Genomic DNA, 13364 nt, shown 5'->3' with positions numbered 1-13364 from the left:
CCTTTTACGATGGGCATTACCTCTGCTACATCAGTGCCACATGCTCGATGATGCTTCTGTGGGGCATGAATTAGGCTTCCCAGGTTTCCTTGGCTATATCCAGGAGAGTTCGCGGATGTCAGCCATACAGAAGTTTGAATGGCGAGAAACCCGTAAAGGCCTGTAGAACCTCACGGATGGAGAACAACAGATATGATAAGAGACAGTCCCAGTCTCTGCCGTCCTTTTCTACGGCTTTCTTCAGCATAGTCTTCAGCATTTTATTAAACCTTTTGACAAGGCCATCTATCTGAGGATGGTACACTGAAGTCCTCAACTGGGAGATTTGCAGGACCTTGCATAACTCCCTCATCACCTTACCCATAAAAGGTGTTCCCTGGTCGGTCAGGATCTCCATTGGTAAACCTGTCCGGGAAATAAAATGGACCAATTCGCTGGCTATACTCTTTGCGGAGGAGTTTTTCAGGGGAATTGATCAGGATAGCGTGTGGCATAGTCCAGGATGACCAATATGTATTGATGCCCATGAGCAGATTTAACCAGGGGACCGACTAAGTCCATAGCAATTCTCTCGAATGGCCCTTCAAAAATGGGCAATGTCACAAGGGGACTCCGAAAGTGAGAGGTTAACAGACACCTATGGCAGGACCTGCAATAGTTTAATATTTTCCAGTGACAACCATGCCAATAGAACCTCTGCACTAACCGTTTGTGCATTTTTTCCTCTCCCAGATGTCCCACCAAGATGTGTGAATGGGTCATATCCAACACCCTCTTTCTATAGGGATCCGGCAATATCAACTGTCCCACCAGCTCCTCCCTCACTTTCGTGACCTGATACAACAACTCCCCACTCATCATAAAATAGGAAAACCTTGTGTCAGCCTCAGGCTCCTGTGCAGCCCCATTTATGAAGGTGACATTATTAAAGGCTTCCATCAAAGTTAGGTCCCTATGTTGGGCAGACCCAAAATTCTCACTGGTCACCCCTAACTCCGCAACGTCAGACTCAGGGGACACTTCCTCCTCATCCCCCACAAGGACACAAAAGGGAATTCCATCTGACTCTGGGTGTGGTGATACCCTCTTTGTGCCAGCGAACTCATAACCCTTCCCCCACAGATCCCAAAACAGACAAATGTCCCGGCCTATAATAATAAGGTGCACCAAGTCCCGAACTATGGCGACCTCATAGGACTCAGTACTGTGGGCCGTTTCAATGTCCAATCTGGTAGTCCTTAGCATCACCATGTATGCACTGAACACCGACTTTTTCCCCAGGATCAGTTGGAGAGGAAGGGTGGCTCTCACAAGGGTCACTAAACTTCCGGAGTCTAGCAGTGCTGTTACCTCCCTCCTGTTCACCTTCATGGGACACACTTGAGGCCCGGTGCTGGCGGGACAGTTCACACTGCAGGCCGGATACGCATTATATGAACATCAGCATTCTATGCTGCAGTCCATCTGCTCAGGGATCAGAAGACAACAGGCGGCTATATGGCCTGCGCCGTGGCACCTTCAGCAAACATCACCCGTAGGGACCTTGGACACCACCTCCCATGCCCTTTTGGACCTTGGACGCCCTACCCCCATTTTGACCAGTCTCAGCAGATGAGATTTCAGCACTGAGATCTCATCTCCTGAGATCTTGGTGCCGAGATCTCCATCTGTGCATGCGCCGCCCCCCGGCGGCCATTTTCCCGAAGTCCACCGCACTTGAAACCATGGAACTGTGGGGGGCTCTGGTCTTTGACAAAATGTCGGCAGGTCCCCCGCAGCACCAGAGACCCTGAGACCCCACTTCACCACAGCCACCACCCCCATTAAGCTTAAGGCGCATGGATTATAAGAACCACCATTTTATTCAAAAAAACTTTTTTTTACTATTTTTCTTCTCAAAATTTGGGGTGCGTCTTATAATCCAGAAAAATAAGGTATATTTTTTAATTCTAATATGAGAAACAATTCTTGTCCAAAAAGGCACATTTGTCAGTTAGGAGCCTGGAGTAGTTTGGATACAATCCTTGTAGGTTCTGCACTTGAAACCATGTGGCCTGTATAGGACAACACTAAAAATGAGTTGCTGGTTTCTAGGAGAGGAAATATTTTCTGTACAAAAAAAATATGTCACAAAACATAACCAAAATGAACCCTATAACAATGAGTGGGGTGCTCCTGCTCCTTCCATGTGCATTACTGATATAAATGGATACTTTTGCACAGAAATTCCATTTGTTCTTCTAAACAGAATGAACAGAACATACGGAATTGTGAACGTAGCATTAGGATAACATCAGTGCTTTCTTATACTACTACTAGATGGTTGCCCGATTCTAGCGCATCGGGTATTCTAGAATATGTATGTAGTTTATTTATGAAGATTTCAGAATAATGCAATGAATACACAGGATTCGGCCAGCCGAGCGCGACCAATTAGCGAAGCGGGGTTCAAATTCGTGGCCGGACTGCGCCTGTCGCTGATTCGTAGCACAGCCTACGTAGTATATAACACAGGCCACGTAGTATGTAACACAGCCACGTAGTATATAGCACAGCCTACGTAGTATATAGCACAGCCACGTAGTATATTGCACAGCCACGTAGTATATAGCACAGCCCATGTAGTGTAGAGCACAGTGACGTAGTGTATAACACAGCCCACGCAGTATATAACACAGCCCATGCAGTATGTAACACAGCCCACGTAGTATATAGCACAGCCCACGTAGTATATAGCACAGCCCACGTAGTATATAGCACAGCCCATGCAGTATGTAACACAGCCCACGTAGTATATAGCACAACCCACGTAGTATATAACACAGCCCACATAGTATATAACACAGCCCATGTAGTATATAGCAATGTGGGCACCATATCCCTGTTAAAAAAAAAGAATTAAAATAAAAAATAGTTATATACTCACCTTCCGGCAACCCCTGGATCCAGCCCAGGCCTTTAGCGATGCTCCTCGCGACACTCCGTTCCCAGTAATGCCTTCTGGCAATAACCCCTGATGATGTAGCGGTCTCGTGAGACCGCTACGTCGTCATCTCGTAAGACCGCTACGTCATCATCTCGTGAGACCACTACGTCATCACGGGTCGTTGCCGCAATGGATTCTTGGGACCAGAGCGTCACGAAGAGCTGGAAAGGCTGCCGCGGATGCCAGAAGGTGAGAATATAATGATTTTTTTTTGTTTTATTATTTTTAACATTATATGTTTTTACTATTGATGCTGCATAGGCAGCATCAACAGTAAAAAGTTGGTCACACAGGGTTAATAGCAGCGTTAACGGAGTGCTAAAACGATATGTGGGCGCTGACTGGAGGGGAGTATGGAGAGGGCCCCGCCTGGAGGGGAGTATGGAGGGGCCAATTTGTGGCCAGACTGTGCCTGTCGCTGATTGGTCGCGCCCAGCCGGCCACAACCAATCAGCGACGCGGGATTTCCGTGACAGACAAAAAGACAGACAAACAGATGGAAGTGGACCTTAGACGATTATATAGATAGATACGTGTGGTTGGGGTATAAGGATCTCAATAACGCCACCTGTGTAATGTATTAATGTTAGTGCACCGTACGTGTACATTTGTTTAATTTGAGTATGTCTTGCACAAGATCAATCTTCTTAACGATTGTTCATCAATCAAGTCGACATGGGTTGAAATCGAGGTGAAGGACGCTAAAAAAAAAAAATGAAAAATTAGTATGTGTGCAATGTGTGTGAGGGGCATAGAAGAGTGTGCATGGTGTCAGTGGAATCAAATTAGATTTTAGAAAAATTGAGAGGTTCAAGCATAAATTTAGAGAAAATTAGGGGATTTTTCTTCATTCCTGTACACAAATAGCATGTAAGCGGCTTCTAAATCTCTGCGTTTCCTCCCGTTTATTTGCCTGCCTTTAGCTGGAGTACCGATGATGGCAGTGATGGGCCAACTCAGCACTTGTGTCATTAAGTCTGGGGAATTAGACAAATTGGTGAAAAAAAAAGAAGAAAGTTTAGTTACTCTTTTAAAAGCTTTTGTTTTGTGTTCTGAACCCCGTCTATCATTGTGATTTTTCTGGGATGGCGGAATGTTCCCTCCACGGTGCTCTCAGTGAAATGCTCTGGAAATGCTGAGAATTTCAGCTCATTTTCTGGTTTCTTCTGCAGGAAGCGGCATCATATGATCTGCCAACACATGACCTGCAGCATCTTACACAAGCTCGCATTGTGTAAGATGTTATCTCTCATTACGTTCCGATCTGCGCCCGCTCCTGTGTCACTGCGCGGCCGCACGAAGCTGGAGAGGCAAAATCAGCTGAAACATTTACGGGATATTTAGAATATTTGTGAGTAAATAAATGTAACAAACCCATTATTGTGCAGCCACATATCCCCCCTACCCTCCTAATCCCATCATTTCTTATAGCTAAAGATGTAGCAAACCTGAATTATTTGGCAAAAATCATGTTATTTGTGACTATATAGAGGACTCTCCCTCTCAAGGGTGAAACATCTGGGAGTAGGGGGTGGCATACCAACTTCTAAATTTGGACCCCTTATAGAAATATATGGAAGATATGGCCATGGGGTTGAAGTTTATGGAGCAGTATCTTCAGCAGAAAGTGTCATTAATTGGCATCCAGGTGACTCCTGTCATCCTTGGTTGTCTCAAAGATGGGCAGCGTATCCTCTATTTCTTATATACCACCAACATATACCACAGCACCTTGCAGACATTGTCATCACTGCCCCCATTAGGCTCACAACTCACATTCTTGTCAGTATATCTTGGGATGAAATTGGAATTCCCAGAGAAAACCCACTCCAAATCCATGCAGATGTTGTCCTTGGTGGGATGGATTTGAACCCAGGACCCCAAAGCTGCAAAACAACAGTGCTAACCACTGAGCCACCAGGGGTGAAATTAGAAATTGCTGGGTGGAGAGAGGCAGAAAAACCAGCTACAGGCAAGTGGTCTTGGAGATCTTTAGAGAATTCAGCTGTCCAAGGCCTACCAGCTGTCTCGATGCCCAATTTCATATTCAGGGGGTGGGAAATAAAATGAAAAGAACCCTGATGAAGGCGTCACATCAAAAAAGCGTTGTCAAAATTGCACACACAGCACTCACAGAAGCTATTTTTTTCTCATTTTGGACCCCTTTAAAGCATACCTGTCGCAAGGTTAAAAGTTGGCAGTTTTTCTCTTATTTTATTTCCACTTCTCCCCTGAATATTCTTTTTTTTTTTTCAAATCTCCTTACGATCCTAGAGACATGGGCCTTTAAATTTAGTGCAGATTTGTATGGTCTTTACATAGGAGGCGTGGCTCACAGACTACCTATGAAGAGCAGCCTAAAGACACGCCCCAGAGGATCATGTGAGCCACGCCCCTCTGGTAAAGGCCTTAAAAATTAGGACCAAATAAAAAGACTTGTATCTCTGGAACCATATGGCGGATTAAAAACAAACAAACAACAGAATACTCAGAAGAACAGCGGGAATAAAATAAGAGCAAAATATGACCACTTTTGGCCTGGTGACAGTTTTTTTTTAACAACTATACAGCAGTTATGAATGTGACATAGACGAAAAAAATCAGACAAAAATGGTAACGATTCAAGACACCATGGAATTTGGTCAGAGGAGAAAAACGCGTAGGGATAATTGTAATTGCACAATTTTTATCATGTCGCACGATTATGAATGACTTTATAAAATTTACGGAAAACCTTCAGCATGGTAATTTCTTACAATTCCTTGTGTCCCCTGGTAATTCCTTAAAAAACTTGTTTTTGCACTGATACATTTCAAGTCCCATAAGAAATTTTATTTTTCGTTTGACGTATTTGTTTCCTATGAAACGACTCTTACTTGAGTGCCATTTTGGGTTTCATTTTATTTTTTTAACACTTTTTATTCAGGGTTTTTTTCTTGGGGGGAGGGGAGTTTGGATGGACAAAAAAAAAAAAAAACATGATTTTTTTAAAAAGTGCCTGATAAATAATGGCCCTTATTCAGCAAAGAAATTATTTTTTGCCCTAAATTGGTTTGAAAAGTCGTAAAATTATGGCACAAACATTTTGCAACTTTTGGTATTTCCGCACCAGTTTTTCCCAGCTACGCCAAAATACCGTGGCAGGGGCGCGATGTCGCAGCTGGTCTAATTCATGACGAACTGTGTCATTCGCTAAAGGTAAGATTTGTGCCGTGTCCCACGGAGGCTTCTCTTCATGAATCAGGAGACCCGGCCCCTCATCACACTCGAGAGAAAAAAATCTCCAGTCTTGATGAATTGCGGCCAATGCATTTATTTTATTAACATGTTACTTAGTAAAGGACTTTTTGTAAGACTTTTTTTTGTGTTTTTTACTATTCTTTTGTTTTTATTTTTCAAAAACTTTTTAATCTATTTTTTTTCTTAGTCCCACTAGGGGTTTTGCATGTCTAATCTTCTGATTCCTCAGGTAATACTGTAGTTATGTGTGTCCCGACTACACAGCATCATGGGTTGCGTGACGGCAATTCTCAAACAAGTCGCGTGACTGAAAACCATCATCCGTACATCTTATCTTTGACTTTCTGTCGTGTGTCTATTTTAGAACTGTGGTTTTAATGTATAAAAAATGTCCAAATCACAGATAAGTCAGGTGTCTTCCCCTCATCCTTCAAACATGCCAAGATCACACCCATCCTCAAAAAGCCCTCCCTCGACCCATCCTCTGTGTCTAGCTATCGCCCGATATCTCTTTTCCCTTATGCCTCAAAATTACTGGAAAAACATGTCCATCTTGAACTGTCCTCCCACCTCTCCTCCTGCTCCCTCTTTGACCAGTTACAATCTGGCTTCCGACCCCATCACTCAACCGAAACTGCCCTAACTAAAGTCACCAATGACCTACTAACTGCCAAGAGCAAGCGACACTACTCTGTCCTCCTTCTCCTGGACCTGTCTTCTGCCTATGACACTGTGGACCACTCCCTTCTCCCTACAGATCCTCTCATCTCTTGGCATCACAGACTTGGCCCTATCCTGGATAACGTCATATGTGACAGACCGAACATTCAGTGTCTCCCTTCCCCACACCACCTCCTCACTCCGCCCCTTGTCCGTCGGTGTTCCTCAAGGCTCTGTTCTAGGACCCCTACTCTTCTCCATCTACACCTTCGGCCTAGGACAGCTCATAGAATCCCATGGTATGCAGTATCATCCCTACGCCGATGACACGCAGATCTACCTATCCGGACCTGACCTCACCTCCTTACTTACCAAAATCCCACACTGTCTGTCTGCTATCTCGGCCTTCTTTTCTGCTCGCTTTCTAAAACTGAACATGGACAAAACAGAATTCATCATATTTCCTCCATCTCACTCTACCCCTCCACTAGACCTATCTATCAATGTCAGTGGCTGCTCACTTTCCCCAGTCCCATACGCCTCGGGGTGATCCTCGACTCTGCCCTCTCCTTCAAGCCACATATGCAAGCCCTTGCCTCCTCCTACCATCTCAAACTCAAAAATATCTCCCGGATCCGCGCATTCCTTGACCGCGACACCACAAAAACACTAGTGCATGCCCTTATCATCTCCCACCTTGACTACTGCAACCTCCTACTCTATGGCCTCCCCTCTAGCACTCTGGCACCACTCCAATCCATCCTACACGCTGCTGCCCGACTAATCTACCTGTCTCCCAGCTATTCCCCAGCCTCTCCCCTATGCCAAGACCTTCAGTGGCTTCCTATCACCCAGAGACTCCAGTTCAAAACCCTTACAATGACATACAAAGCCATCCACAACCTGTTCCCTCCATACATCTGTGACATGGTCTCCCGGTACTTACCTACACGCAACCTCCGATCCTCTCAAGATCTCCTTCTTTTCTTGCCTCTCATCTCTTCTTCCCACAACCGCATCCAAGACTTCTCCCTTGCTTCCTCCATATTCTGGAACTCTCTACCACAACACATCAGACTCTCGCCTACCATAGAAACCTTCAAAAAGAACCTGAAGACCCACCACTTCCGACAAGCCTGCAGTCTGCAGTGATCCTCAACCTACTGAACCGCCGCACAACCAGCTCTACCCTGTCCTGGTGTATCCTCATCCTCTGCAGACTGTGAGCCCTTGCGGGCAGGGTCCTCCCTCCTTATGTACCTGTGTGCCTTGTTTTTTGCTCACGTTTAATTGTATTTGTCTATATTTGCCCCCTTTTCACATGTAAAGCGCCATGGAATAAATGGCGCTATAAAAATGTACAATAATAATAATAAGTCAAACGCAAGTTGCTTGTGACTTGCACTGAAATCATCACATGTAACCCTGACGAGCACTGCGGCCTATCAGGTACGGCCTCTGGCAAGGCCTTCCAAAATGGCTGACCTGTGGGCCGTCGTTAGGTGTCTGTATACCATAGCAACCAATGGCTCCTCACAGTTCTGATTGTGTCCTGGGCATCTAAGGGGTTCAGTGGTCTTAATCAAAGCTATTAGAGCAGAATGTCAGTGTTGCAGTACAACCTGCCCCACAAATGATGGCACAATCATGGCTCCTCGGCCCACTCCACCATTACATCATTATAGTACGGCAACTTGACAGAAATGCACAGTTTCCAAAATATATTATTACTTAGCTTCCACCTGTCCTGGATCTTCTGGGGCTCATGGTTCAAAGGGGACGAGGTTTATTACAATCCTGCCCCAAAATGTGTGTTCTGGGGGTAGGTTAGAGGCTTTCTCAAAATGACTGGTGTTGGGGACTTAAACACTTCACAAAATGGTGGCAACAACACAGCACAGGGTGGGTTACTTTTTCAAGTTAATGTCCCCGTGTAACATTTATTCTACCTTCTTTTTTGTGTCGGTATCAAAATGGGGACCCGTTCTAGTGCCGGGTTGCATGTTCACAGCTACCATTGCCCCCTCCACCCTGCTTTTTTTTTCTGCCCCCTCCACCCTGCTTTTTTTTTTCATAGCGAAAACGGATAACCTCGGTAGGATCGACATCATGGCAGCACAGGAAGTACAGTAGGGTGAGACCACTGACTACACAGAGTTTGTTTGTAGTCTGTAACCATGGAGACACATATATCTGCATAGAAGCTGTATACACAAAATGCTAAAAGTCGCAATCCAACTTCCATTCATAACCATGAACACTCAGGGGTCAAATCCCTTAAAAGTTAGGAAACACCGGTGCGACCCTGGCTATTTTACCGTATAGGGCCTTGCAAACTCTTCCTTTCGAGCCTTTTAGGGGTGATCTCAGGGTTGAGGTTTAAATGTCCCATTTGGGGCATTATATTGATGCTAAGTATACCATAAAAGGTGCAGCAACAGCTTGGCGGGATTAGAAATGGCGTATAGGACTCTAGGTACGGGTTCTTTTACAGATTTTTTGCATTGGGGCCCCTGACCTTCAAGCTATACCTCTGATGGGCCCCACAGTAGTTGCATGGACTATCTCTAAAAATAGTTGCTATTCTCTTTTCCCTAGGCTGCAGATGTAGCAGAGCTGAGTTGATTATGTAGTTAATATAAATATAAATCTTGCACATCCTAAACTCAGAAAAACTGATGATGAACCGAAAGCAAATTCCACTCTGCTACATCCGATCAAAGACATTTTAACTTTCCATACTAGTAATTACTGCAGATTAAAGTAAATTCAGGAACTGCACTGCATTTTATCCTTGCTGTGTGACATTTGGCATACCCATGTTAATACATTTACTAGCGGGAGTTCTGCACTAGCTTCATTCGTATGTAGCAGAGCTGAGTTTCACACTAGGCACGAGTCACCGTGATATGAATTGTCCTGATGCCTTAATAAAGGGGTCAAATAACGGATTCATCATGGAGCCTGAAGGATTTCCTAATGAATCATTAAAACGGCATAATCCATTTTTCTGGATAATGATGCGGAGCTAATTACAATTCCAGCTCTGCTACATTGACAAAATGTTACTGTAAATTATTAAAGGGACATTGCATTAATACCTCTTTTAACGGGTAAAATTTAGGACAGAACTTTCTCGCAAACCTCATCTGAAAATTTGATTTACTGCAACGGCAGTTTAAAAGTCGAATAATATGAAAAATAATCAAATATTTGTAAAGAATTTTCTATTAATATTGTTATAAGAAACAGTTAACATTTTTGTATAGGATTTGCTGAGTCACAATATATTCATACAATGCACTCACGTAGTATTTTTTTTTTTTAAATTTCGGTTAAAATAGGTTTCTGCATAGATTTTTAAAAATTGCTGCAAAATGCGACGTAGTTTTACCACAATTTTGGAAATTTTCACTAAAAAAACAACAACTTGTCCACGTCGTGAAAACATGGCATGAGGCTTGGCTCCCATGTACTGTCCCAGTTTGTACCAGCGCGGGACAGAACTGATCTCTTACATCCAGTCACCCCGATGTGCATTGATCTGGTGTCCGTAGCCCAAAAAAATAAACGATGCACACAAAAAATGTTTTAATTCGGCTACAAACCTGATGAGCCATATACTCAGAATGAAAAATGTATGATCACTTCAGCCATCGGTTTCTCCGATGTTTTGCTACCGTGGAGTAGAGAAAAGGCAACGAATCGCCGGATGTATAGAAACCAGTCCAAAAAAACCCCAAAAGCTGAAAATTAAAAAAGGTTTTTCGGCTCATGAAAAATTGTGGGTCATGAAATAAAATAAAAAATAATGATCAAGTTCCCTTTTTGAGGCTCTCAGCCGTCCCCCAACACCTCTATTCTTGTTACCTGGAATCACCCTTTCACTACATGTCAAAAGACTGGGATCTCTGGAATTCCAAAACTGATATTTCTTAAAAATTGTATCTTGGCCCGTTTTCCTGATTGATTTACAATACTACAATGGTCATCAACCTGTCACTGTCCAGTTTTTAGGAAACGAAAGCTTGCACCACACTGGAGGTTGTAGTTTTACAAACCCGGAGAGCGACAAGTTGGATTTCCCGGCACTGCCGTACGGATGCTCACGTGGGATCAAAACCCCGCTAAAGTGTCGAATCTCAACCAGGTGACAATTCCAGAATTTCAAAACCTGTTATTGCTCCACTAACCTGCAATGTCCCATAGCTGTAGACGGACCACGGTATCGGAGTCCCAGCTGAGCACCTTTAAAGCGAAATCTACCCCGATGGTAGCACGGTAATGTGGCGAGAAGTTCTGGTGGACATAGCGTTTGATGATACTCGTCTTGCCAACACCCAGGTCCCCAATGACCAGGATCTTGTAGAGATGTTCCGTGTTATGGCTGTGCATCTTGATTCCCAAACTCCCAAAAGACTAATCCCATGCTCTGTAGCAAATTCTTGCCAGGGTCATGAGGATGGAAAGGGGGAGGGATGAAGGAACAGCACTGATGGAATACAAGGGATACTGAAAGGGAAAAAAAAAGCAACTGTCGAAAAGTCAGGAAAAGAGTCGAGGAGGTTCTCAAATTATCACAAATGTGCAGACAAATGCAGAGAGATCAGAGAAAACGGAAGCTTGTGTGGCATCATTGCATCAAGATAAGTTGTAGATCGAGATCTCTCTGGTTCACATGATGTTGGGTCATGTAAAACAACATTTTTTTATTTCTTTTACCAAAAAGTTGTGTTCATATTTACAATACAGATTCAACTAGACCAGGACTGGGAATTTAGCCCCAGGCACATTTTATTTTATTTTTTTGGTACATGCGGTTAAGAGAACTGTAACGGTAGGTGCACGCGGTCAGTAAATGCTGCGGGTTGGACGCTGCGTAATTGTGCAGCATCCAGATGTTACAGCATAGTGGATGGGATTTCTTCAAATCTTATGCCTACTATGCGGGCACAAACGCCGGCAGCTTATCTGCAGAGACGGACATACAGCTCTTCTCTCCAGACCGCAGCATGTCTATTTATCTTGCGGAGACACGAGCCTTCGCAAGATAAATCTCACCCGTCCAATGTATTGGACGCGGTGAATCCACACGATTCAATGATCACATGCCGATTCACCTGCATTCAAAAGTCGACAGCGCTTTGGATGCAGCGGACGCGTGCTGCGCCCAAAGCGCTGCCAATTACTGACCGTGGGCACATGTTTCCTCATTCAAATATTCAAATAGTTTTTGCATCTTTTATTCATGTTTTCATCTTTTGGCCTATGTCAGGCAATGTCAGTGGAAAAATAAAGTACTTGTCTGTTTTACACCTCTTTTTTTATTATGACCTCAAGGGAGTACTGGAACACATTTTAATATTTGTTTCTATTTCTGTAACATCCAAATGACCCTGATCAAAAGTTCACATCCCCTGGTGATTTTGGCCTGATGACATGCACAGAAGTTGACACAAATGGGTGTGAATGGCTCCTAAATGTAACATCCTCACCTGTGACCTGTTTTCTTGTAGTCAGTGAGTGTGCTTAAAAGCTGAGTGAGTTTCTGGGATCCAGACAGACTCTTGCATCTTTCATCAGCCACTGACATTTCTGGATTGTGAGTCATTGGGAAAGCAAAAGAATTGTCAAAGAATCTATGGGAAAAGGTAGTTGAACTGTATAAAATCTGAAATATTGGCCTACTGAAATGTATGTTCTGTAAAAGTACTCAATACTTTATCGGGGCTCCTTTTGCATCAATTACTGCATGAATGCGGCATGGCATGGAGGTGATCAGCCTGTGGCACTGCTGAGGTGTTATGGAAGCCCAGGTTGCTTTGATAGCAGCCTTCAGCTCATCTGCATTGCTGGGTCTGGTGTCATCTTCCTCTTGGCAATACCCCATAGATTCTTTATGGGGTTAAGGTCAGGCGAGTTTGCTGGCCAATCAAGCACAGTGATACAGTCTTTTGGCCGTGTGGACAGGGGCTAAGTCCTACTGGAGAATGACATTTCCATCTCCAAAAAGCTTGTCAGCAGAGGGAAGCATGAAGTGCTCTAAAATTTCCTGGTAGACGGCTGTGCTGACTTTGGTTTTGATAAAACACAGTGGACCTACACCAGCAGATGACATGGCTCCCCAAACCATCACTGATTCTGGAAACTTCACACTAGATCTCAAGCAGATTGGATTGTGGCCTCTCCACTCTTCCTCCAGACTCTTGGACCACCGAGCAACAGTCCGGGTCTTTTTCTCCTTGGCCCAGGTAAGACGCTTCTGGTATTGTCTATTTGTCATGAGTGGCTGACACAAGGAATGGGATACTTGTAGCCCAAGTCCTAGATACGTCTGTGTGTGGTGGCCATTGAAGCAATGACTCCAGCAGCAGTCCACTCCTTGTGAAGCTCCCCAAAATTTTTGAATGGCCTTTTCTTAACAATCCTTTCCAGGCTGCGGTTATCCCTGTTGCTTGTGCACCTTTTTCTACCACAC

At 44.1% G+C, this 13364-nt stretch overlaps 1 protein-coding gene across 1 annotated transcript in view; it reads right to left on the bottom strand.

Annotated features, from left to right (window-relative positions):
• RAB38 (RAB38, member RAS oncogene family) overlaps positions 1–11350 on the bottom strand; it is a 50639-nt gene extending 39289 nt beyond the window's left edge. The window contains exon 1 of the mRNA XM_077298572.1: positions 11080–11350. Within this exon, the coding sequence (XP_077154687.1) occupies positions 11080–11281 (202 nt within the window). The 5' untranslated portion in view covers positions 11282–11350. The remainder of the gene's footprint in view (positions 1–11079) is intronic.
• Between the last annotated feature and the right edge of the window lie 2014 nt (positions 11351–13364).

Source organism: Ranitomeya variabilis, chromosome 3 (assembly GCF_051348905.1).
Source record: "Ranitomeya variabilis isolate aRanVar5 chromosome 3, aRanVar5.hap1, whole genome shotgun sequence".
NCBI lineage: Eukaryota > Metazoa > Chordata > Amphibia > Anura > Dendrobatidae > Ranitomeya > Ranitomeya variabilis.
This window is presented reverse-complemented; position numbering and strand designations above follow the sequence as displayed.